Source organism: Chiloscyllium punctatum, chromosome 5, assembly GCF_047496795.1.
Source record: "Chiloscyllium punctatum isolate Juve2018m chromosome 5, sChiPun1.3, whole genome shotgun sequence".
In the NCBI taxonomy this organism is placed as follows: domain Eukaryota; kingdom Metazoa; phylum Chordata; class Chondrichthyes; order Orectolobiformes; family Hemiscylliidae; genus Chiloscyllium; species Chiloscyllium punctatum.
The window spans coordinates 45,756,326-45,784,150 of NC_092743.1; the positions used below are offsets into that span (position 1 = coordinate 45,756,326).

Here is a 27,825-nt window from a genome sequence, read left to right on the forward strand (position 1 = left end):
TACAATCAGATGTTGTAAAATAGTGGAATAGGATCGAGAGGTGGAAAGGCCTTCATCTGCTCCTTACTTATATTTTTAAACTAGTTTTGAACAGTGCGCTTCAGAAATGATACACTGGTCTTGCAGAGAGTACACATAGAAAGCCACCAAAATTATACTAGGGCTTAGGGATTAAACTGTGAAATCAGGTTGCACAGACATGGCTTGTATTTAAGGTATTTGAATGGTAAACAGATAGAAAGGCACAAAGACATAGTATTTCCACTGACTTGGGAATCCAGAAAAAGAGAACAATTTTAAAAGTAATGAAATCATGAAGCATCTCTTCCCCACATCAAGGATTGTGGAAACCTTTGAACTCTATCTTCCATACAATACCGACGTTGTGACAACTGAAATTTTCAAGATATTTTATTAAATAAAGGAGTCACAACAGGTGCACCAAAAATGGATACCTTTAATTGGGTTACAAAAGAACCAAGATCTATTTGAACTGTAGAACATGGTGGAGAGGATGAATCATTTATTCCCACCCCAGATATTGTTGCATACACCTTGCTATTTCTTTAATGCATTATGTTTAACCTACTCACCATTATCAGCCAAATCCCCTTTCTAACTTCTTACCATCACATAAATTAACTATAAAACTACTGTATACAATAGTGCTCTTTGCTAAGTTCTTTGGCAGTTGAAATAAAAGCATGTTTGTTACAATCGAACAAATGGTTAACAAAGATTTATTTTCCTAACCCTTCTAATCTCAGCCCTAAATGTGTTCCAACACTAAAGTATCCTGCAAATTTCTGAGTAAGGCTGCTGATCTAACTGGTTTTATGTTGCACACCATGCCCATGTGGAACTGGTTTGAAACTGTTCAAACACATTTACCTGTTCAACCTGGACTAGATTTCAGCACATATCCTCGAGATTAATGTCTAACCTACAGCAATACCGCTTTTCACTTACAAATTATTATATTTTTTAAAAGTGAGTTTTTGACACATCCCATTTTATATCACTGGAATGGCTTAGGCAAGTCACTTCTTTCCCAATTTTGTAACTTCAATGGTAATCTTCCCAAAATGGGTCTAATAAATTGAGTCATATGTTAGACCATAAATAAGAATATGAACAGCAGCAAAATATATCACGAGCAGTATTTGAGTAATCTTGAAGTGCAGATGCCTTCTTTCAATTCTTCTCGGTTTCTTTCCTCAACTGATGTCCTGGAGCATGGCTCATGACACCAGGCATGTGGGCTCAAAACATACTTTTCCAAAATAAAGGGAATAGAGGATCAATCTTCAACTCTGTTTATCACTATTTAGAAATCAAGGTTTACTTACAACTTAAAACTAAAGGTTTAACTGTGCACCTGCTAACAATTCAATGACATGAAAACCATTCATATTTTACAAAGAAAAAAGTTAGTTTACTGTACATGTGCACTGCACGAATGTTAAACCAGATTCTACTGAAGGATGTTCCCTTTTCCACTTACCAAGCAAGTAATTTAAGAAAAACTAACATAACTTCTACCAATTTTCAGTAAGGCCTCAAAGACTTAACATTAAGGTCCTGTTTCTTTGTGTGCCTGTAACCAAAAATAGTAAAGTACCAACAGTAATACTTTCACAGAAATGTTTAAACTGGCATCTGAACAAAGCATGTATAATAAATGTACACTATGTCTGAGTGTGCTTAAGCTCCATCTAGAGTGCAGAGCTTTATAAGACAACGTGAACCTCAGGGTGGTCAGTTCCTTTTACTAACAAGTAAATACAATAACTTTCTGCAGCAAATTAACTGATATGGATGAATTTATTTCATCCTGCTGCAAGTTTTTGCTTTAGACCTCCATTCTGAACAACACCCATGGCTGAATACAAAACAAAAGCTTCGCCCTCTTGTCATTACAGAATAATTTGTAAAAATAAGTTAAAAAAAAAACCAAATGTATTTATATGCTTTTAAAAGTTCCATTTAAAAGGCTGTCTGTAAAATGGGACATTACTTAACATAAGCATTAAATATACACAACATTAACAAAGACAGTAATTGGAAAGGCGTTGAACCTCACTAGTATTGAAATGATATCAATGTGTTGACTCTGTATACACGATATGATCTATTCCAATAAACACGAGTGAAATAGTTGATATATGGGGAATAGTCCAGCTTAATTTCATGGCAAAATCGCCCGTACAGAGAAAATGCATAGTTTGTGTCAGTCTCTCCTTCATTATAAAGTATCTGGAAAAGAAAAAGAAACAAACTGAAGTTGCAATTGCTAACATTAAACTGTCATTTTAATAAACAAAGTATCTGCATTCTATTCCCATACTCCACTCAAAATTTTACAAAGTGAAATGTATCTATAACCTAGCTACAAATCCTGTGTATTATGGAATCTTTCTAACTTTAAATCTTACCAAATCATTGTCATCAGAAAAGGTTGACGCTGAGCATGCAATTCTTAAGTCTGAATGTTTGTGTATGTTGAGGGTAAGAGTGTTCCCATCAAAGACTACTGTGGAATATCACACATCACATTTTTCAATTCAAGAAACTTCCCATAACCTTTGTTTTCTGTTGTCCAAACAATTGCCCAAAACAAATAGAGCATCTTATAGCAAAATTCTTCATTTATGCAACATGTTCATGTCCTCAGAACATTGGCCTGAGCCTTTGGATTGCTGTCCAATGCTAATACCATTGCGCCACCCCCTTCCCCTGCTAAATGCTAGTGCTAAAAAAGCTTTAGAGGCATAATTGTCACGAGTATTTGGGCGACTGGGAGTTATCTACAGGCCCCCAAACAGTATTCTGGATGTCGGATGTAAGTTAAATCAGGAGCTGAAATTGGCCTGTCGCAAAGATGTTACTACAGTTGTTATGGGGGATTTCAACATGCAGGTAGACTGGGAGAATCAGGACGGTATTGGACCTCAAGAAAGAGACTTTGTGGAGTGCCTCAGAGATGGATTCTTGGAACAGCTGGTGCTGGAGCCGACCAGGGAGAAGGCAATTCTGGATCTGGTATTGTGCAACGAACCAGAATTGGTCAGGGACCTCGAAGTGAAGGAGCCATTGGGAAGTAGTGACCATAATACAATAAGCTTCAATCTGCAATTTGAGAGGGAGAGGGTACAATCGGAAGTGACAATATTTCAGTTGAATAAAGGGAACTATGGAGCTATGAGGGAGGAGCTGGCCAAAGTTCAAATGGTGCAATATCTTAGCAGGGATGACAGTGGAGGAACAATGGTGGATATTGCTGTGTATAATGCGGAAGTCGCAGGATCAGTTCATTCCAAAAAGGAAGAAAGATCCTAGGAGGAGGCATGGGTGGCCGTGGCTGACGAGGGAAGTTAAGAAACATATAAAGTTAAAAGAGAAAAAGTATAACATAGCAAAGATAAGTGGGAAAATGGAGGACTGGGAAGCTTTTCAAGAACAACAGAGGATTACTAAGAAGGAAATACGCAGAGAAAAAATGAGATACGAAGGTAAACTGGCCAATAATATAAAGGAGGATAGTAAAAGTTTTTTTAGGTATGTGAAAGGCAAAAAAATGGTTAAGACTAAAATTGAAGACAGAAACAGGGGAATATATTACAGGGAACAAAGAAATGGCAGAAGAATTAAATTGGTACTTCAGATCTGTGTTAACTGGGAAACACATAAGCAATCTCCCGGAGGTAAGTGGCTGAAGGACCTGAACTTAAGGGAATTTATATTTGCCAGGAATTGATGTTGGAGAGATTGTTAGGTCTGAAGGTTGATAAGTCCCCGGGGCCTGATGGTCTACATCCCAGGGTACTGAAGGAGGTGGCTCAAGAAATCATGGATGCGTTGGTGATTATTTTCCAGAGATCGATAGATTCGGGATCAGTTCCTGCGGATTGGAGGGTGGCTAATGTTGTACCACTTTTTGAGAAAGGTGGGAGAGAGAAAGCAGCAAATTATAGACCAGTTAGTCTGACCTCAGTGGTGGGAAAGATGCTGGAGTCTATTATAAAGGATGAAATTATGACACATCTGGATAATAGTAACAGGATAGGTCAGAGTCAGCATGGATTAATGAAGGGAAAATCATGCTGGACTAATCTTCTGGAAATTTTTTGAGGATGTAACTCTGAAGATGGACGAGGGAGATCCAGTAGATGTAGTGTACCTGGACTTTCAGAAAACTTTTGATAAAGTCCCACATAGGAGGTTAGTGAGCAAATTAGGGCGCATGGAATTGGGGGCAAAGTACTAACTTGGATTGAAAGTTGGTTGGCTGATAGGAAACAAAGAGTAGTGATAAACGGCTCCATTTCGGAATGGCAGGCAGTGACCAGTGGGGTATTGCAGGGATCAGTGCTGGGACCGCAGCTTTTTACAATATATGTTAATGATATAGAAGATGGTATTCGTAATAACATTAGCAAATTTTCTGATGATACTAAGCTGGGTGGCAGGGTGAAATGTGATGAGGATGTTAGGAGATTACAGGGTGACCTGGACAGGTTAGGCGAATGGTCAGATGCACGGCAGATGCAGTTTAATGTGGATAAATGTATGGTTATCCACTTTGGTGGCAAGAACAGGAAGGCAGATTACTACCTAAATGGAATCAATTTAGGTAAAGGGGCAGTACAGAGAGATCTGGGTGTTCTTGTACACCACTCAATGAAGGTAAGATTAGATTAGATTAGATTACTTACAGTGTGGAAACAGGCCCTTCGGCCCAACAAGTCCACACCGCCCCGCCGAAGCGCAACCCACCCATACCCCTACCTTTACCCCTTACCTAACACTACGGGCAATTTAGCATGGCCAATTCACCTGACCTGCACATCTTTGGACTGTGGGAGGAAACCGGAGCACCCGGAGGAAACCCACGCAGACACGGGGAGAACGTGCAAACTCCACACAGTTAGTCGCCTGAGGTGGGAATTGAACCCAGATCTCTGGCGCTGTGAGGCAGCAGTGCTAACCACTGTGCCACCGTGCCGCCCCATGCAGGTAAGCATGCAGGTATAGCAGGTAGTGAAGAAGGCTAATAGCATGCTGGCCTTCATAACAAGAGGGATTGAGTATAGAAGCAAAGAGGTTCTTCTGCAGCTGTACAGGGCCCTGATGAGACCACACCTGGAGTACTATGTGCAGTTCTGGTCTCCAAATTTGAGGAAAGACATTCTGGCTATTGAGGGAGTGCAGCGTAGGCTCACAAGGTCAATTCCAGGAATAGCGGGATTACCTTACACTGAAAGATTGGAGCGACTGGGCTTGTATGCCCTTGAGTTTAGGAGACTGAGAGGGGATCTGATTGAGACATGTAAGATTATTAAAGCATTGGACATTCTGGAGGCAGGAAACATGTTTCTGCTGACAGGTGAGTGCCGAACCAGAGGACACAGCTTAAAAATACGGGGTAGACCATTTAGGACAGAGATGAGGAGGAACTTCTTCACCCAGAGAGTGGTGGCTGTGTGGAATGCTCTGCCCCAGAGGGCAGTGGAGGCCCAGTTTCTGGGTTCATTTAAGAAAGAGTTGGATAGAGCTCTCAAGGATAGTGGAATCAAGGGTTATGGAGAGAAGGCAGGAACAGGATACTGATTAAGGATGATCAGCCATGATCATATTGAATGGTGGTGCAGGCTTGAAGGGCAGAATGGCCTACTCCTGCACCGATTGTCTATTATAGTATTTAAAGTTTTGTATTTAAAACAATAATTAATTAAAAATGCTAATAAAGCATTAGCATTTATTGCTAGCAACATAGAATTACAAAACAGACAAATTATGTTAAACTTGTACAGGACTCCAGTATGGCTTTGACTGGTATGCAGTCTATTATCAAAAAGACAGAGAAATGTTGGCACGAGGTCAGGAAGAATTTATGCTAATGGTATCAGATGATAACTACCAAAAATATTCAATAGCTTAGGGCTCTTTTCTTTACAATAAAGAGGATTCAGCAATGTAGAGAATGGGTGAAATTTCCTGGCCCACCTATAGCCTTCTGAAAAGTAGATAGGGTAAATTAATTGAGCAGGAGACAAAAAAAATCACTTTCCCAACATCAGGTTAAACATTTTCTGTTAAGTTCCAAGAACTTTTCAGGTGAGTTGGGTTATGACCTATTTTGCATTTATTAGCCAGTCATGAATATTCACCAACACCCCAGGCCACTGCCATTACATTCACAAGCACGATTTTGTTAGCCAAAAATTCGAAGTGTTTCTGTTACAAATCTAATTATATTTATGAGGTGTGAATCTCTATTGAGTAGAAACCTTTTTGGTTATTTGGATGCTTCATAAATCAAACCTATTCATTGTGCAAATACTTCTTGTTAGGAGTGAAATCTCTGCATGGTGCTTAGGTCATGAGAAGTCTCAGTCATACAGTCTGGCCTATTATCACTAAGTACTCACAGTATAATGGATGAAGTCTGACTGAGTCAGCAAGCCTGCTCAAGCAAGGCAGCCACATTAACAGATACCAGCAAACCTGACCAGGGCTGGCAAGTGAAGCTAAATGCTAAAGGGAGCTCAACTCAATTTGTCACTTTATGTGGTTGCTTCCTGTACTGCGCAAGGCTTTAGTGAAAACTGCACATTCTCTTAGTTGTAATGGAAATCAGTGAGCCGATTGTACAAGAGCTGCTGAGTGATATTGTTCTTTTTTAAGTGTAAATCCTGGCAAGTTTAAAGGGTCAGTACCATTGTGATGCCAGTAATGTGACATTGGTAGCTGCAAATGCAAAATGGACATTGATTGCATATGAGGCATCTGATGGACATACTGTCCTAAATGGTTTCGACTTTATGATGCTAATTCACAGGAGCATGAAGCATCGATAGTGGTACATACCAGGCAGAGTACAACAGGTCATTTCATCCTCTTGCAGCTCGGTGTCATAGAATCCCAACAGCGTGGAAAAAGGCCATTTGGGCTTGGCCAAACAAGTCCACACTGACCCTCCAAAGAGTAATCCCAACTAGACCCATTCCCCTACTCTATTACTTTACATTTACCCCTGACTAAAGCATCTAATCTACATATCCCTGAACAATACGGACAATTTAGCTTGGCCAATTCACCTAACCTGCATATCTTTGGACTGTGGAAAGAAACCAGAGTACCTAGAGGAAACCCACGCAGACACGGGGAAAATGTGCAAACTCCACACAGTCGCCCAAAACTGGAATTGAACCTGGGTCCCTGGAGCCAGTGCTAACCACCGAGCCACTGTGCTGTCAGGTTTTCTTGAATTGCCCACAGGCACTGACCTTCTTCCAGGCTTCCCTTGTCAGTCAGGATGACCTCTTGTGCCATTCAAAGGGGAAAAAGAAAAAAATCCTTTTCTTGCCTGAAGAGCCTTCATATAGGTAGGCATTACTAAAGTGAAGCATTGCTATTTGCCTGGTCTCGGACATCTCTGGAGTGGGTGAAAATTATGAGCAGAGATTGAGTGATGTTCCAAGATTGCAGAGTCTGGATGCCTTTTACATATGTCATAGAGTCATAGCGATGCACAGCATGGAAACAGACCCTTCGGTCCAACCCGTCCATGCCGACCAGATATCCTAACCCAATCTAGTCCAACCTGCCAGCACCCGACCCATATCCCTCCAAACCCTTCCTATTCATATACCCATCCAAATGCCTCTTAAATGTTGCAATTGTACCAGCCTCCACCACTTCCTCTGGCAGCTCATTCCATACACATACTACCCTCTGCGTCAAAATGTGCCCCTTAGGTCTCTTTTATATCTTTCCCCTCTCACCCTAAACCTATGCCCTCTAGTTCTGGACTCCCTGACCCCAGGGAAAAGACTTTGTCTATTTATTCTATCCATGCCCCTCAATTTTATAAACCTCTAAAAGGTCACCCTCAGCCTCCGATGCTCCAGGGAAAACAGCCCCAGCCTGTTCAGTCTCTCCCTATAGCTCAAATCCTCCAACCCTGGCAACATCCTTGTAAATCTTTTCTGAATCCTTTCAAGTTTCACAACATCTTTCCGATTGGAAAGAGACCAGAATTGCACGCAATATTCCAACACTGGCCTAACCAATGTCCTGTACAGCCGCAACATGACCTCCCAACTCCTGTACTCAATGTTCTGACATATAAAGGAAAGCATAGCAAATGCCTTCTTCACTATCCAATCTACCTGTGACTCCACTCTCAAGGAGCTATGAACCTGCACTCCAAGGTCTCTTTGTTCAGCAACACTCCCTGGGACCTTACCATTAAGTGTATAAGTCCTGCTAAGATTTGCTTTACCAAAATGCAGCAACTCGCATTTAATCTGAATTAAACTCCATCTGTCACTTCTCAGCCCATTGGCCCATCTAGTCCAGATCCTGTTGTAGACCCCCTAAAAGTCAGAGGGAAATTGAGAAACAAACTTGTAAGGAGATCTCAGCTATCTGTAAGAATAATAGGGTACTTATGGTCGGGGATTTTAACTTTCCAAACATAGACTGGGACTGCCATAGTATTAAAGGTTTATATGGAGAGGAATTTCTTAAGTGTGTAGAAGACAATTTTTTGATTCAGTATGTGGGTGTACCTACTAGAGAAGGTGCAAAGATTGACCTACTCTTGGGAAATAAGGCAGGGCAGGTGTCTGAGATGTCAGTGGGGGAGCCCTTTGGGGCCAGCGACCATAATTCTATTCGTATTAAAAGAGTGATGGAAAAGGATAGACCAGATGTAAAAGTTGAAGTTCTAAATTGGAGAAAGGCTAATTTTGACGGTATTAGGCAAGAATTTCGAAAGCTGATTGGAGGCAGATGTTCGCAGGTAAAGGGATGGCTGGAAAATGGGAAGCCTTCAGAAATGAGATAACGAGAATCCAGAGAAAGTATATTCCTGTCAGGGTGAAAGGGAAGGCTGGTAGGTATAGGGAATGCTGGATAACTTAAGAAATTGAGGGTTTGGTTCAGAAAAAGAAGGAAGCATATGTAAGGTATAGACAGGATAGATCGAGTGAATCCTAAGAAGAGTATAAAGGAAGTAGGAGTATGCTTAAGAGGGAAATCAGGAGGGCAAAAAGGGGACATGAGATAGCTTTGGCAAATAAAATTAAGGATAATCTAAAGGGTTTTTACAAATATGTTAAGGACAAAAGGATAACTGGGGAGAGAATAGGGCCCCTCAAAGATCAGCAAGGCGGCCTTTGTGTGGAGCCACAGAAAACGGGGGAGATACTAAATGAATATTTTGCATCAGTATTTACTGTTGCAGTTGTACTGACCTAACAGAGACGAAGTCATAGTGTGCAGATAACGATAATGCTTCAACAAGAGTTATGTGCTTGTATGGATATAGCTGGGATATAAAGAATATTTGAATCCTTTCTGATGTCCGTACTGAAATATCTTTCCAACAGTTTGAATTTGCTTAGTGTAATGTCAGTCGTTATTTTTCCTTTTAACAATTTTTTTTGTGCATTAAATGTGGATGGCCATCTCTTGTGACAAGTTTAGTAACTCCATGAAAATGTTAGGATCCAAGAAGCCAGATTTCCCTCTGGAATTGGATTTATCCACTATTAATATCGACTGGTATTGAAACAATGCCACACGGTGGCTCAGTCGTTAACACTGCTGCCTCACAACACCAGGGTCCCAGGTTCAATTCCAGCCTCGGGCGACTGTGTGGAGTTTGCACATTCTCCCTGTGTCTATGTCAGTTTCCTCCCACAGTTCAAAGATGTGCAGATCAGGTGAACTGGCCATGCTAAATTGCCCATAGTACCAGGTGCATTAGTCAGAGGGGGAATGGGTATGGATGGGTTGCTCTTCGGAAGGTCAATGTGGACTGGTTGGGCCAAAGGGCCTGTTTCCACACTGTAGGGAATCTAATCTAATGCATGTGTAATGTGTTGAGAAGAATGTAATTAGACAGGATTACCTGTCAAGCCCCTAAACAAAGGTCTCTCCTGGCATTGGACTCTTGGTCTCATAAGAGAAAATTCCACATGATGTTTCCACTTGTGAGGGGTATCCTAAACTTTGAGCCATAAATTGAAGGATAAATTACTAAGAAACCAAGAAGGATACAAAGAGAAATGTTTTTACTCACAGAGTGGTTAGAATGTGAAATGTGTTAACTGAAAATGTCTTGAGGCAAATTGTTCCAATGCTTTCAGCAGGAAACTAGAAGAAGGACTAGAAAGATCAGCTGAAATATGGTGGATAGTGCAGGAGGAAACTCATGTGGAGTATTAACAGCACAGTACAGGCTTGTTTGGTCAAATGGCCTTTTTTTTGTATTCACTTGTGAGATGTGGACATCGCTCGCTGGGCTAGCACTTATTTCCTGTGTTATGAATTTTACGCATGTATTAATAATGCAGATACATAAAAGACATAAGATTGAAGTGCCTCAAGGCAACATGGAAAAGCTTTTAATATCCATTACATAAATGTTAGCATTGTATTTACTTAATCTACAAAAGCTTTGATGTGATCTGATCTCATCTGCCCATGAACTGAAGACCGAAGAATGCCCAGTCACGAGATATTCTACCACCATATTGTCACAAAAACCAGAATGGTTCACTCACATCCTTTACAGGAGGAAAATTACTAAGGAAAATTACTGAGCTTACCCAGTCTCTAAAAGACCTGATTGACAGCAAAATGACTGACTCTTAACTTCCCTCTAGAATGTTTTGTGATCCACTGAGCTAAGGGTAATTAGTGACAGACAATTAATTCTAGTCGTTCCAATGATGCCCAGATCCCATAACTGCATAAATTTAAAAGAGTTAATATCAACAAACAATCTAAATTCAGTATGATACAATTAAAAAAAAATTGTACCCATCTGATTACATTCTTAGGCAATTGAAGTTGAAAGCACAATAAAGTTATTTTTACCACTTAACATCAGAACAATGGAAGTTCACCTGAAAGGTAAGCTGAGATATTATCTTGGTTTTTCTCCGTAGACGCTGCCTCATCTGTTGAGTATTCTTAGTATTTTTGGCTTTTATTTCCAGCATCTGCAGTATTTTGTTCTGTACTACTATTTTCCGCTATCCATACATTATAACATCTTGGCCTACTTACATTTTAAAAATATCTCCTGTATCATTAATGAGTGATGGTGATGACAATTCTCCAATCCAACAAGAATGATTTTAACTCAGTCATAAGCACCAGTACTTTGCAATATATAGTGGCTTACTATAATTTGGATTGGTTTGCTCACTTGGCTGTATGGCTGGTTTGTGATTCAGAGTGATGCTTGGACTCAATTCTCTCACCAGCTGAGATTACTATGACGGACTCTCCTTCTCAACTTCTCCCTTTACTTGAGGAATGGTGACCCTAAAGTTAAGCCACCACCAGTCTTCTCTCTCTAATGAGACAGCAGCCACATGGTTTGATCAGACTACAGCAACTTCACTTCAGGTTTACCAACCAGAGCTGAAAAATGTGTTGCTGGAAAAGTGCAGGTCAGGCAGCATCCAAGGAGCAGGAGAAGCGACGTTTCGGGCATAAACCCTTCTTCAGGAAGAAGGGTTTATGCCCGAAATGTCGATTCTCCTGCTCCTTGGATGCTGCCTGACCTGCTGCGCTTTTCCAGCAACACATGTTTCAGCTCTGATCTCCAGCATCTGCAGTCCTCACTTTCTCCAGAGTTACCAACCAGCCTAATTTTTTGGAATGTTGAGTTAATTATCTAACTCAAATGAGCGTTGAAATAAGGCCATGATGCTCACAGAATTTGTCAACTTCAGCCATATCTAAAAGTAATGGGCTCGGCTCACCCATCATCTATACACATCATTAAACAGTTTAACGAGTATTAAACTTTTCAAATCTGTACAAATGAAGAGAAAACATAAATTAGCCTGGCTGTTCAAGATTTATTATCTATTATGTCTCAAGCCAGTTGGGGAAGGAGAGGGCCAAATCTCCCTCCCAATCACTCCAACAAACTGGAACGTTTGTTTTAGATGATTAATCCTACACTATATCCACAGTATCGAGCTGTAGCAGAAGGAAATTGAGCAGCCAATAGCAAATGTGTTGACACATATTTTTGCATTTTGCAGAGGACACAAAACAAGGTGGAAATGAGATTTGTGAGGAAGGTGCAATGCAGTTTCAAGCAGATTTGGACAGGCAGTTAGTTTTTTAAAAAAATCACATGTGGGCATTGCTGGCTCGACCAGCATTTATTGCCCAACCCTAATTGTCCAGAGGGCAGTTAAGAATCAACTACATCGTTGTGGATCTGGAGTCACATTGAGGCCAGATCAGGTAAGGATGGTAGTTTCCTTTCCTAAAAGTGCACATTAGTGAACAGATGGGTTCTTCTTACAATCAACAGTGAGACTCTTAATTTCAGACCATTACTGAATTCAAATTCCACCATCTACCATGGATTCAAATTTGGGTCCCCAGTACCTGGGTTTCTGGATTAATTGTCTAGCGATAATATCACAAGGCCATTGGCTCCCCTGTCAGTCGGCAAGACCATAACAGGTGAAATATAATGTAGACACATGATAGAAGGAACAGAGGTATCTCTTAAATTGTGAGCAATTGGGACATGATGATGTACAAAGAGACATAGATGTTCAAACAGTCATAGAGATCAAATCTCTTTCGGGGTAGCAGTGACCTGTACAAGAAGGATGGATTGCACCTAAATCGGAAGGGGACTAATATACTGGCAGGGAAATTTGCTGGAGCTGCTCGGGAGGATTTAAACTAGTAAGGTGGTTGGGGGGGGGCAGGGAGATCGTGAGAAAAGAGATCAATCGGAGACTGATATAGTTGAGAACAGAAGCGAGTCAAACAAACAGTCAGGGCAGGCAGGGACAAGGTAGGACTAATAAATCAAACTGCTTTTATTTCAAAACAAAGGGCCTAACAGGGAAGGCAGATGAGCTCAGGGCATCGTTCGGAACATGGGACTGGGATATCATAGCAATTACAGAAACATTGCTCAGGGATGGGCAGGACTGGCAGCTTATTGTTCCAGGACACAAATGCTACAGAAAGGATAGAAAGGGAGGCAAGAGAGGATGGGGAATGGCGTTTTTTATAAGGGATAGCATTACAGCTGTGCTGAGGGAGGATATTCTTGGAAATACATCCAGGGAAGTTATTTCGGTGGAACTGAGAAATAAGAAAGGGATGATCACCTTATTGAGATTGTATTACAGACCTCCTAATAGTCAGAGGAAAATTGAGAAACAAATTTGTAAGGAGATCTCAGCTATCTTTAAGAATAATATGGTGATTATGGTAGGGGATTTTAAACTTTCCAAACATGGACTGGGGCTCCCATAGTGTTAAAGGTTTAGATGGAGAGGAATTTGTTAAGTGTGTACAAGAAAACTTTCTGATTCAGTATGTGGATGTACCTACTAGAGAAGGTGCAAACCTTGACCTACTCTTGGGAAATAAGGTAGGGCAGGTGACTGAGGTGTCAGTGGGAGAGCACTTTGGGGCCAGCGACCATAATTCTATTAGATTTAAAATAATGATGGAAAGGGATGGACCAGATGTAAAAGTTGAAGTTCTAAATTGGAGAAAGGCCAATTTTGACGGTATTAGGCAAGAACGTTCGAAAGTTGTTGATGTTCACAGGTAAAGTTACGGCTGGAAAATGGGAAGCCTTCAGAAATGAGATAACGAGAATTCAGAGAAAGTATATTCCTGTCAGGGTGAAAGGAAAGGCTGGTAGGTACAGGGAATGCTTGAAGACTGAAGAAATTGAGAGATTGGTTAAGATAAAGAAGGAAGTATATGTAAGGTATAGACAGGATAGATCGAGTGAATAGGAAGTAGGAGTATACTTAAGAGGGAAATCAGGAGGGCAAAAAGGGGACATGAGATAGCTTTGACAAATAGAATTAAGGAGAATCCAAAGGGTTTTTACAAATATGTTAAGGATAAAAGGGTAACTAGGGAGAAAATAGGGCCCCTCAAAGATCAGCAAGGCGGCCTTTGTGTGGAGCCGCAGAAAATGGGGGAGATACTAAACGTGTATTTTGCTTCAGTATTTACTGTGGAAAAGGATATGGAAGATATAGAATGTGGGGAAATAGATGGTGACATCTTACAAAATGTCTAAATTACAGAGGAGGAAGTGCTGGATGTCTTGAAATGTATAAAGGTGGATATATCCCCAGGACCTGATCAGGTGTACCTAGAACTCTGTGGGAATCTAGAGAAGTGATTGCTGCGCCTCTTGCTGAGATATTTGTATCATCAATAGTCACAGGTGAGGTGGCGGAAGACTGGAGGTTGGCTAATCTAGTGGCACTGTTTAAGAAGGGTGGTAAGGACAAGCCAGGGAACTACAGACCAGTGAGCCTGACATCGGTGGTGGGCAAGTTGTTGGAGGGAATCCTGAGGGACAGGATGCACATGTATTTGAAAAGGCAAGGACTGATTTGGGATAGTCAACATGGCTTTGTGTGTGAGAAATCATGTCTCACAAACTTGATTGAGTTTTTTGAGGAAGTAACAAAGAGGATTGATGAGGGCAAAGCAGTAGATGTGATCTATATGGATTTCAGTAAGGCGTTCGACAAGGTTCCCCACGGGATATTGATTAGCAAGGTTAGATCTCATGGAATACAGGGAGAATGAGCCATTTGGATGTAGAACTGGCTCAAAGGTAGAAGACAGAGGGTGGTAGTGGAGGGTAGATTTTCAGACTGGAGGCCTGTGACCAGTGGAGTGCCACAAGGATCGGTGCTGGGTCTTCTACTTTTTGTCATTTACGTAAATGATTTGGATGCGAGCATAAGAGGTGCAGGTAGTAAGTTTGCAGATGACACCAAAATTGGAGGTGTAGTGGACAGTGAAGAGGGTTACCTCAGATTACAACAGGATCTGGACCAGATTGGGCCAATGGGCTGAGAAGTGGCAGATGGAGTTTAATTCAGATAAATGTGAGGTGCTGCATTTTGGGAAAGCAAATCTTAGCAGGACTTATACATTTAATGGTAAGGTCCTCGGGAGTGTTGCTGAACAAAGAGACCTTGGAATGCAGGCTCATAGCTCCTTGAAAGTGGAGTCGCAGGTAGATAGGATAGTGAAGAAGGCGTTTAGTATGCTTTCCTTTATTGGTCAGAGTACTGAGTACAGGAGTTGGGAGGTCATGTTGCGGCTGTACAGGACATTGGTTAGGCCACTGTTGGAATATTGCGTGCAATTCTGGTCTCTTTCCAATCGGAAAGATGTTGTGAAACTTGAAAAGGGTTCAGAAAAGATTTACAAGGATGTTGCCAGGGTTGGAGGATCTGAGCTATAGGGAGAGGCTGAACAGGCTGGGGCTGTTTTCCCTGGAGCATCGGAGGCTGAGGGGTGACCTTATAGAGGTTTACAAAATTATGAGGGGCATGGATTGGATAAATAGACAAAGTCTTTTCCCTGGGGTCTGGGAGTCCAGAACTAGAGGGCATAGGTTTAGTGTGAGAGGGGAAAGATATAAAAGAGACGTAAGGGGCAACTTTTTCACGCAGAGGGCGGTACGTGTATGGAATGGGCTGCCAGACGATGTGGTGGAGGCTGGTACAATTGCAACATTTAAGAGGCATTTGGATGGGTATATGAATAGGAAGGGTTTGGAGGGATATGGGCCGGGTGCTGGCAGGTTAGACTAGATTGGGTTGGGATATCTGATCGGCATGGACGTGTTGGACCAAAGGTTCTGTTTCCATACTGTACATCTCTATGACTCCATGTACAGCATGGAAACAGACCCTTTGGTCCAACTCGTTCATGCCAACCAGATATCTTAACCTCATCTAAATCCCATCTGAAGCCATCCAGATGCCTTTTAAAATGTTCTAATTCTACCAGCTCCACCACTTCCTCTGGCAGCTCATTCCATACATGCACCATCATCTGCATGATGAAGTTGCCCCTGAAGTCCCTTTTATATCTTTCCCCTCTCATCCTAAACCTATGCCCTCTAGTTCTAGACTCCCCCACCCTAGGGAACAGACCTTCTCTATTTATCCTACCCATGCCCCTCATGATTTCATAAACCTCTATAAAAGGTCACCCATCAGCCTCTAATGCTCCAATGAAAACAGCCCCAGCCTATTCAGTCTCTACCTATTGCTCAGATCCTCCAATCCAGACAACATCATTGTAAATCTTTTTTGATCTCTTTCAACGTTTTACAACACCCTCCTTGTTCAGAGGTCACTAAAAGCTAATGTGCAGGTGCTGCAAGTAATTCAGAAGGTAAACAGTACTCTGGTCCTGATTACAAAAAGACTGGAGTACAAGACTCCAGATCTCTCGCTGATACTGCACCTGGAATGTTGCATGCAGTTTTGATCCTTTACCCAAGGAAGGATATATTTGCTATAGACTGAGTGCAGTGAAGGTTCACCAAACTGATTTGTAGAATGGCAGGATTGTCCTAGGAGGAGAGATTGTGGGCCTGTATTCCCTAGAGTTTAAGAGGGATGTGGAGGGATATCATTGAAACTTTAAAAATTCTAAAAGGGCTAGACAGGATAGTTGCAGGTAGGAGGTTTCCCTCTCATTGGGAAAGGTGTACAACCAGAGGACAGAGTCTCAGAATAAGGGGCAAACCATTTAGGGCTGAGATAAACAGGAATCCCAGTGTGTAATGCAACTTTGGAATTCTTTATCCCAGAAGGCTATGGAAATTCAGCCAACTGATAGATTTCTAGATATTAATTAGTTCAAAGGATATAGAGAGAGAGGATGGGAAAGTGACATTGAGGTGAATGATCATCTGTGATCTAGAGCAGCAGACTAAGCTCAATTAGCTAAATTGGCTGCTCCTGCTCCAATGTTCCTAAGAACAGGAACAATTACTGGCCTATACTTAGCATCTAGTCTTTCAGCCGAACCAATAACATGTCAGACCTCTTTCCAAACCAATACATGAATAATGTACAAGAGTTCCTAAATAAACTTACATGGCCATTTGCAACATCCAGCAAGTCCTTTACTCGGCAGCCTTTCACAGGTCCCATGTCGTTACAAATTCCCTCTTCAATTATGAAATAATCAGCTTTATACGACATCAGAATCATATAAATATCTTCTGCAGATCTTCTGGAATAGACTTGGTAGATCTGGTAACAAAACAACTGATTTCAGAAATTCAAGCTGTAATCTGGCATCTAAAGCCCTAAACCATGGATTTATAAAAATCTGTGCAATGAAACGAACATGCTTGCTTTTTAAAAAATTTCTTCATTTATGCGGAGCCATTCATCGCCCATCTCTAATTACCCTGAAGAAAGTGGTGACAAACTGCCTATTGGACTGCAGAAATCTGCGAGGGGTAAGAATTCCCACAGCGCTGAAGGAAATGAGTTCCACGATTTCAATCCAACGACTGAAAGAACAGCAGTACAGTTCCAAATCAAGGTGGCATGTGACTTGGAGAGAAGCTTGCAGGTGCTGGTTTTCCTTTGCATCTTCTGCCCTTATCCCTCACCCCCCCCCCCCACCCCCTGTCAAACGAGATTTGATTAGTTACTACATTTATCTTGCAGATGGTACTTGCTGCTGCCACTGTGCATCAGTGATGAAGGAAGTGAATATTCAAAGTGTGGGTGGGGTGCTAATCAACTGGGCTTTTAAAAAATTCCTTCATTTGTCCTGGAGGGAGTCATTGAAATCACACTCTTCCAGGTGACGGAGCATATTCCATCACATTTCTGGACAGGCTTTGAGGCTGCAGGTGGTGAGTTATTTGCCATAGAATTCTTAGCCTCTGACCTGCTCTTGTATCCAGCTTTTTTATCCGGCTGCTCCAGTTTAGTTTCTGGTCAATTGTAATCCGCCAACAGGATGTTGATAGCGGGGAATTCAGCAATGATTATGCCATTGAACATCAAAAGGTGGCAGTTAGATTCTCACTCGCTGAAGATGGTCATTGCCTGTAATTTGTGCGATGCTGAATGCTACACGCCATTTCTCAGACCAAGCTTTGGTGTTATTCCAATTTTACTGTATATGGACAAGGACAGCTTCAGTATGTAAGAAGTCTCAGATAGTGCAATATTCAGCAATCATCCCCATTTCTGATCTTAAGACGGAAGGTCATTGATCAAACAACTGAAGATGGATGGGCCAACACACTATCCTGAGGGAATGCTGGCAGAGATGATGGCCTTCTAATAACCACAAACATCTTCCTTTGTGTCAAAACAGCAACTTCAAACAGTGGAGAAATTTCCCCTATTCCAACTGATTCAGTTTTGCTAGGACTCCTCAATGCTACACTTAGTCAAATGTGGCCTTGCTGAAGTCATGGATTCGTTCATCAAGCTGGCGTGTTTTTCTGCAAATACACTGTCACCTCAGTAGGTGATGTCATCAGACCGTCTTTGATAAGGTGTTGGTGCTTTGTCCTTGTGTGTCTGTTTGTGGTAATTCTCCACTGCTTGCAGTTGCTGCTTTGGTTTGTATACAAAGTCCAGTTCAATTTGTCTATTGATTGACTTCCAATTGGAGTGCCAGACTTCAAGGAATCGCCTGGTGTGTCTCAGTTTTGCCTGTGCTAGGATGGTTACATCGTCCCAGTTGAATCTGTGTTCTCGTTGTTTGTGTGGTTGGAAATGAGAGAGTACTAGTCATGTCTGGTAGTGGTGAGCTCGTATGGTCAGTTTTCTTCCTGTTTATCCCATGTAATGTGTTTTTCACAGTCTTTGCAGGGTATCTTCTAGATGTAGGTATTGGGTCTTTAACCTTTGTGAGGAGCTGGTGGAAGGTGTTGACTGGTTTGTGGAGCCACTAAGATTCCCAGGGGTCCAAGTCATTAGGTAGTTATTACTGTTATGTCTTTGATGTATGGTATGGTCGTTATTGTGTCTGGTCATGTAGCGTTTTCTTCTTTGGGTTTGTCCTGTAAATACTAGAGGATAGTACTCTTGGGGTATCTGTTTCGTTTAAATCTTTTGAATAGGTGTTCCTGTTCTGCCTTGTGGAGTTCTGGATTGCTGCAGTGTGTCTTTGCATGTTTAAATGATGTCCTAAGGCAGCTCTGTTTGTGGGTGCTAGGGTGATTGCTGTTATCGTTCAGTATCTGGTCAGTATGAGTGTTCTTCCTGTACACACTGGTCTGGAGTTCTCCATTAGGTGAGCATTCCACTAATATGACCAGGAAGGGCTATCACTCTCATCTTATTTCAGGTGTTCAATTCTTTTGTCTATGTTTTGACTAAGACTGTAATGAAAACTGGAGCTGAATGCCTCTGGTGGACCCTAAACTGAGCAATTTAATCCATGCAATGGCTGTTTAATAACTAATGTTGTCAAACCTTTTCATTAATTTGCTAATGATCAGAAGTAGACTGATGGGGTAGTAATTGGTTGGATTTGATTCATTTAGTTTGCTGTAGACAGACATAGCTTAACAGTTTTGCATACTGCCAGATTAATACCAGTGTTTGCAACTGTATTGGAACAGCTTGGCTCACAGAATGGCTACTTCTAGAGCATAAGTGTCGTGTTAGCAAAGTCGTCAGTGTTGCTGCATTCAGTGCTTTCAGGCACTTCTTGATACCATGGGAAGTGACTCAAATGGTTGAAGACAGGCATGCCATGACATTAGGGCCCTCTGAAGGTGCAGGGATGAAGTATCCACTTGTGGTTGAAAATGGAAACAAATAATTCAAACTTGTCTTTTGTGCAAATTTCCTGGACACCCCCCTCAAATATCATTGGTGATAAGGATATTTTTGGCACTTCCTCCTCCTGTTTGTTACTTAATTGTCTGCCACCTTTCACAATTCAGTGCCAGGACCGCAGAGTTTGATCCATTGGTTGTTGAATCACATATCCCTGTCCGGTGCAAGCAGCAAACAATCTGTGTTGTAGCTTCAGCAGGTTGTCAACCAATTTTTAGGTATGCCAAGTACTGATCCTGGCATGCCCAACAACCCCCTTCACTAAACCTGGGTTGACCTCCCAGCTTAGTAAAGGTGGAGAGGGAGATACGCCAGTCCATAAAGTTACAGATTACGGTTGAATGTTTTCTTCCGCAAATGGCTCACATTGCCTGATTGATGAACAGTTTTCAGTTGCTAGATACAGTCATAAAGATGCATGGCACAGAAACAGACCCTTCGATCTATTTGAAGTCTGTCCTATTTAGCACAGTACTGATGCTACACTGCAGGATGGAGGAAATCCTTCATATGAAGTCAGGACTTTGTCCCCATAAGAATTTTAGATTAGATTAGATTACTTACAGTGTGGAAACAGGCCCTTCGGCCCAACAAGTCCACACCGCCCCGCCGAAGCGTACTCACCCATACCCCTACATCTAAATCAACCCCTTACCTAACACTACGGGCAATTTAGCATGGCCAATTCACCTGACCTGCACATCTTTGGACTGTGGGAGGAAACCGGAGCACCCGGAGGAAACCCACGCAGACACAGGGAGAACGTGCAAACTCCACACAGTCAGTCAATCGCCTGAGGCGGGAATTGAACCCGGGTCTCCGGCGCTGTGAGGCAGCAGTGCTAACCACTGTGTCACCGTGCCGCCCACAATGCTTACTGTTATCAATATTGTCATGGACAGAGACATCCACAACAATAGTCTGGAGAGGAAGAGATTCAGTAAGATTTTTCCTTATGCTGGTTCCCTCATCACCTGCTGCAGACCTAATCCATCAGGATCTGACAACACGGACAGTAGTAGTGCTGCTGAGCCACTCTTGGTAATAGACATTGAATCCCCTCACCAGAGTACATTCTGTGTCCTTACCACCCTCCATGTGCTATACAGCATTGAACAGTAATGATTCATCAGGCAAGGCAATAAGTGGAAATTAGGAGGTTCCTATGCCCATATTTCATTGGATGCCACCCAATAGGGTTCAAGTCAACTTTGAGGACTCCCAGTGCAACTCCCCTACACCGATAATTTCTTGTGGATATATCTAACTGGTGGGACAGAACATACCCAGGGATGGCAATAGTGGCATCTGGGACATTTTCTGCAATGTGCGATTCAGTGACTATGACTGTCAGGCTGTTGACACCATTGTTTGAAATTTGGCCGATGCCCCCAAATGCCAGTAAGGAGGACCTTGTAGGGTTGATCAGGTTGGGTTTACAGTTGTTGTTTCCAGTTCCTTTGTTCATACTGGATGTTAGAGCCAATTTCATTGATTTCTTTATGTTTTGTGTGACTGTATTCTTCTCTTCCACTAATGATGTACTTTCTAATTGTACCACTAGTCCTGTCTATATAGAGGCAAACACCTAAAACATGCTGATTCAAGTCAGTGGTTCAATATCAATATCAATAATGTCATTTCAGTATATCCAGCATATGACATTGTGTATGTCTTATTAAAGTCTATAAGAAGTATTCACCTCTTCTCAATAAAAAAACAACAAAGAACTGCAAATGTTGGAAATCAGAAACAAAAACAGAAATTACTGGAAAAACTCAGATCTGGCAGCATTAGACCTGCTCGGTTTTTTCAGCAATTCCTTTGATACTCACCTCTTCTGTCCGTTTTCGTAGGTCCCTATCTGAGTAGAGTGGGTGAGTGGTCACTGTTCGACCAGTACAGAGTTTCACAGTACCCATAAGCTGCATACTTCCTGCGAACACAGCAGCTGTTGGTGTTTGTCGTCTAGACAATAAAAGCAACAAAAAAAAATTGAAGTTAAAACAAAATGTTAAAAGTACATAAGTGATAGATGTGTCTAATACTAGAAGCGAAGGCACCAATAACCTGGATAACTGGTATAAAAAGATTTATACAAACTGTAAGGATCCAAACAATGAGTAAGCAAGCTTGCACTTAGAAGGCTCATCACTTCAGTCAGAATGTTCTAACGTGCTTCACATACAGTGTAGCGCAATATTGTAAAGCAGTCAATGCCTTGCACACTCTTTGAAGCTGCAAACTAATACATGATTCTAGTAAAAGTTGGAAAGAGGGCAACAGCATCCATTTAGAAGCATATCTTTTGAATGGTAGTTTCTCTCTTTGGTTGGAATCAGCACATAAATGATGGAAATTAACAACATTTTTGTTCAGAAACCAAAGCTTGCTGATGGATCCCAATTATTCAATATGATAACTTGGAAAGTATTAACAGGATTGGTCAAAGTCAGCATGGGTTTAAGAAAGGCAGACCATGCTTAATAAATTTATTATAAAACAGATAATGTTGAACCAGTGAATGTGGTGTATTTGGATCTTCAGGTATGGGGATGTGATAACCAATGGTATTATCACTGGACTTAATCCAGAGGCCCAGATAATGTTCTGGAGACCCAGATTCAAATCTGACAGTGGCAGAAGGTGGAATTTGAATTCAATAAAAATCTAGAATTAAGTATCTAACAATGACTGTGAAACCATTGCCGATTGTCAAAAAAAAACATTTAGTTAACTAATATCTTATAGTGAAGGAAATTGCTATCCTTAAGGGTCTGGCTAAATGTGACTCCAGACCCACATCAATGTGGTTGACTCTTAACTGCCCTCTGGGTAATTAGGGATGGGCAATAAATACCGGAGTAAACAGTGACACCCACATCCCGTAAATTAATACATTTTTAAAAATGGCTTTTGTTAAGGTCCTACTAAAGGAGCTAGTGGCCAAAATTAAAGCACGTGGGATTAGCAGTAATACATTGGCATTGATTGAATTAGTTATCAGACAGAGTAGGAATAATGGGTCTTTTTCCAGGTGGCAGCTATTAATTAGTGCAAGGACAGTGTTTGTGCCCCAGTTATACATAATATATTATCAATGATCTAGATGAAGGAACCAAATGAAACATTTCCAAGTTTGCTGTTGAAGCAAAACTGAGGGGGACTGAAAGTTGTGAAAAGAATGTAAGGAAGCTTCAAGGTGATTGAGACAAAGTTGAGTAAGTGGGCAAACACGTGGCAGATGCAGTACAATACGAATATATGTGAAGTTATACATTTTAGTGTGAAGAAACAGAAAGGCAGGCATTAATTAAATAGTGATAAATTGGGAAGTGTGGATGTACATAGGTAACTGGGTGTCTTGTACTTGAATAAATAAAAATAATTAGGCAGGTACAGCAAGCAATCAGGAAAGTAAAGGATCTATTGGCTTTCATTGCAAGAGGATCCGAGGTCAGATGCCTTACTGCAGTTATACAGGGTTTTGGTGAGATTACACCTGAGTATTGTGTGCAGTTTGGGTATCCCTACCTAAGAAAGGTTATACTTGTCATAGAGAGAGTGCAGAAGAATGTCACCAACTTAGAACATAGAAAAGTACAGCACAAAACAAGCCCTTTGGCCCACGATGTTGTGCCGAGGTTTAACCCTAATGTAAAATAAAGTAACTTAACCTATGCACCCCTCAACTCACTGCTACCCATGTCCAGCTGTCGCTTAAATGTCCCCAATGACTCTGCTTCCACCATCACACCTAGCAACGTATTCCATGCATTCACAACTCTTTGCGTAAAGAACCTACCTCTGACATCTCCTTTATACCTTCCTCCTAATGTCTTCAAACTATGACTCCTCATACCAGTCAATCCTGCCCTGGGGAAAAGTCTCTGGCTATTGACTATCTATTCCTATCATTATCTTGTAAACCTCGATCAGGTCTTCTCTCTTCCTCCTCTCCAGAGAGAAGAGTCAAAGCTTATTCAACCACTCTTCATAAGGCAAGCCCTCCAGTCTCGGCAGCATCCTGGTAAAGCTTCTTTGCACCCTCTCCAAAGCCTCTGAATCTTTCCTATAGTAGGGCAACCACAACTGGACACAATATTCCAAGTGTGATCTCACCAGGTACTTGCAGAGCTGCAGCAAAACCTCGCAGCTCTTAAATTCGATCTCCCTGTCAATGAAAGCCAAAACACCATATGCTTTCTTAACAACCCTCTCCACTTGGGTGGCAACTTTCAGGGATCTATGTACTTGAACAACCAGATCCCTCTGTTCCTCCACACTGCCAAGAATCCTGTCTTTAATCCTATATTCAGCATTCGAATTTGACCTTCCAAAATGCATCACTTCACATTTATCCAGGGTGAACTCCATCTATCATTTCTCAGACCAGCTCTGCATCCTGTCTATGTCGCACTGCAGCCTGCAGTAGCCCTCTATACGATTGACGATACCTCCCACCTTTGTGTCATCTGCAAATTTACTAACCCATCCCTCAACCTCGTCATCCAAGTCATTTATAAAAACTACAAAGAGCTGAGGCCCAAGAACATAGCCCTGAGGGACCCCACTCAACATTGACCTCTATGCAGAATATTTTCCATCGACAACCACTCTGTTTTCTGTCAGCCAGCCAATTCTGAATCCAGATAGCCAAATCTCCATGTATCCCATACTTCCCGACTTTATGAATGAGCCTACAATGGGGAACCTTATCAAATGCCTTGCTGAAGTCCATATACACCACATCCACTGCTGGACCATCGTCAACCAGTCTTAACACCTCCTCAAAGAACTCAATAACATTTGTGAGGCATGACCTGCCCCTCACAAAGCCACGCTGACTGCCTTTAATCACACTATGCTTTGCCAAATAGTCATAAATCCTATCCCTCAGAATTCCTTCCAAAGCTTTGCTGACCACAGACGTAAGACTGACTGGTCTGTAATTGCCAGGGATTTCCCTATCATCCTTCTTGAAAAGAGGAACAACATTTGCCTCCTTCCAATCCTCCGATACAACTCCTGTGGAGAGTGAGGAGGCAAATATGCTCGCCAGCGGCTTAGCAACCTCCTTTCTCGCTTCCTGGAGAAGCCTAGGATAAATCTGGTCTGGCCCTGGAGACTTATCAATCTTAATGTTTTCCAAAGTTTCTAGCACATCAACTTCATCAATCTTGATCTGGTCAAGACTTTGTCCCAGCTCCTCAAAGTTTTCATTTACAACAAGGTCCCTTTCCTTGGTGAAACCCAAAGCAAAAAACTCATTTAGGGTTTCCCCTATCTGCTCAGACTCCACACACAATTTCCCTCCGCTATCCCCGATCGGCCCTACCCTCTCCCTGATCATTCTCTGTTCAACCTAAGAGGAGAGACTAGAATTTAGAAGGATGAGAGGGGATCTGATTGAACCATATAAAATTCTGACAGGGTTGGATAGACTAGATTCCCTAGCTGGGGAGTCTAGAACCAGGGGACTCAGTCTCAAGGGACAGATTAGACCATTTAGAACTGAGATAACAAAATAATTCTTCACTAAAAAGGAGAGAGTGAACGTGTGCAATTCTCTACCAGAAAACAATGGAGGCCAAGTCATTGAATATATCCTAGAAAAAGACAGATTCATTTTTATAGATTAAAGGTATCAAGGGATATGGCACTGACAGAGGATCAGCCATGAGCATAACGAATGGACTGAAATGCCTTCTCCTGCCACAAGTTTTGTTGTTTTAAAGAAATTATGGCAAATGGCACAAACCAATTAAAAAAATCAAATTCAACATCAAAAATCCATTTTATTGCATGTGGAAAATGGGTCAGAGTAACAAAGACGATTGATGAGGGCAGAGCAGTAGATGTGATCTATATGGACTTCAGTTAGGCGTTCGACAAAGTTCCCCATGGGAGACTGATTAGCAAGGTTAGATCTCACGGAATACAGGGAGAACTAGCCATTTGGTTACAGAACTGGCTCAAAAGGTAGAAGACAGAGGGTGGTGGTGGAGGGTTGTTTTTCAGATTGGAGGCCCGTGACCAGTGGAGTGCCACAAGGATTGGTGCTGGGCCCTCTATTTTTTGTCATTTACATAAATGATTTGGATGCGAGCATAAGAGGTACAGTTAGTAAGTTTGCAGATTACACCAAAATTGGAGGTGTAGTGGACAGCGAAGAGGGTTACCTCAGATTACAACAGGATCTGGACCAGATGGGCCAATGGGCTGAGAAGTGGCAGATGGAGTTTAATTCAGATAAATGTGAGGTGCTGCATTTTGGGAAAGCAAATCTTAGCAGGACTTATACACTTAATGGTAAGGTCCTCGGGAGTGTTGCTGAACAAAGAGACCTTAGAATGCAGGCTCATAGCTCCTTGAAAGTAGAGTCGCAGGTAGATAGGATAGTGAAGCAGGCGTTTAGTATGCTTTCCTTTATTGGTCAGAGTACTGAGTACAGGAGTTGGGAGGTCATGTTGCGGCTGTACAGGACATTGGTTAGGCCACTGTTGGAATATTGTGTGCAATTCTAGTCTCTTTCCAATCGGAAAGATGTTGTGAAACTTGAAAGGGTTCAGAAAAGATTTACAAGGATGTTGCCAGGGTTGGAGGATCTAAGCAATAGGAGAGGCTGAACAGGCTGGGGCTGTTTTCCCTGGAGCATCGGAGGCTGAGGGGTGACCTTATAGAGGTTTATAAAATTATGAGGGGCATGGATTGGATAAATAGACAAAGTCTTTTCCCTGGGGTCTGGGAGTCCAGAACTAGAGGGCATAGGTTTAGGGTGAGAGGGGAAAGATATAAAAGAGATGTAAGGGCAACTTTTTCACGCAGAGGGCGGTACGTGTATGGAATGGGCTGCCAGAGGATGTGGTGGAGGCTAGTACAATTGCAACATTTAAGATGCATTTGGATGGGTATATGAATAGGAAGAGTTTGGAGGGATATGGGCCGGGTGCTGACAGGTGGGACTAGATTGGGTTGGGATATCTGGTCGGCGTGGATGGGTTGGACTGAAGGGTCTGTTTCCATGCTGTACATCTCTATGACTCTAATAGCTCTATATGATACCACCACCAATTGTACAGAACAAAGTATTTGAAACTAAATCAGAAACAGGAGGATAGAAGAGAATTTTGGGGATTGAAAATATTTTGAAATGAATGGCTTTCAATTTCCTCAGCAAATTACTTTAGCTATCTTCATTACCAGACAAGAGAAAAAAATATGCTGCAAACATTAAGAGAAACGACAGTGATTGGAGTTGAATACGTTTTCACTGCTGCTTCTGACCTATTAAGTTGTTACTAGGTTCACAGTATAAAATGTAAATTCTTTTGCTTCTAAGATATAGTTCTATGCAAGGTAATGTGTTTTGAAGGCTCACTGATGCATAATTTCTGTAACAAAATGCAATGTCAGGCATCAAATGAAAATGCGATTATGCATGAAGTTGGGAGTATTCAACTAAAGTTGTCTGGCTCAGCTGTATGCTGAGTAGGGTCTGTTGAAAAGGTTCAGTTGTGCAGACTGGTGATACTGCTTCCAGTAGGACACGTGCCACTCTGAACTAACAAATAATCTGGTTTCTGTCTCAACAAACTGCCGTTGCTTTACCCATACATGTTCAGCTTACCATCTAAATTTGATAACAAATGGAAGATTACATTCTGCCCTGAGAGAATTGGGCTAAAACCGAGAATCCTCAATTAAATTCAAGAGCTGGCAATTAAATATACATTAGCAGCAAAAGCTAGATCAATCAGCACTTTGACTGTGCCGAATTGACTGCATTTGGTTCACATATGTACCATGCAGAAAGTACCCCCATGTCAACGTTAGCTGAATTATTTAGGTCATCAACTGATGCACTGGATCAGGACACAGTGTGGTATCTGTAGACTGCCAGTGGTACGATGTGGATGAAATGCAAGGTCTTTGTTGTCAGGCCAGTTTTCATTTATTTCTAGCTACTGATTTTACTAAAGAATACATTCACACCTACAGACACATACACAAAATTTATACTTACTTAATCCAGCTCATCAGCTCTACAGTATCAGAATCATAAAATTCCTGAAGTTCAGAGAGTTCGGCCATTACATCTGGAAAGAACTGATGTGCAAAGTACTTTAAGTTAAATGCATGATGATCAGCA

At 41.7% G+C, this 27,825-nt stretch overlaps 1 protein-coding gene across 5 annotated transcripts in view; it reads right to left on the bottom strand.

Annotated features, from left to right (window-relative positions):
- Window positions 1-437: 437 nt before the first annotated feature.
- Window positions 438-27,825, bottom strand: part of LOC140477041 (probable C-mannosyltransferase DPY19L4) — a 99,225-nt gene continuing 71,837 nt past the window's right edge. For all 5 annotated transcript variants that reach the window (XM_072570204.1, XM_072570208.1, XM_072570205.1 and 2 more), the window contains 4 exons: window positions 27,700-27,782; window positions 21,509-21,641; window positions 16,950-17,108; window positions 438-2,256 (listed from right to left, as the gene is read on the bottom strand). In XM_072570204.1, the coding sequence (XP_072426305.1) occupies window positions 2,083-2,256; window positions 16,950-17,108; window positions 21,509-21,641; window positions 27,700-27,782 (549 nt within the window). In that variant the 3' untranslated portion in view covers window positions 438-2,082. The remainder of the gene's footprint in view (window positions 2,257-16,949; window positions 17,109-21,508; window positions 21,642-27,699; window positions 27,783-27,825) is intronic.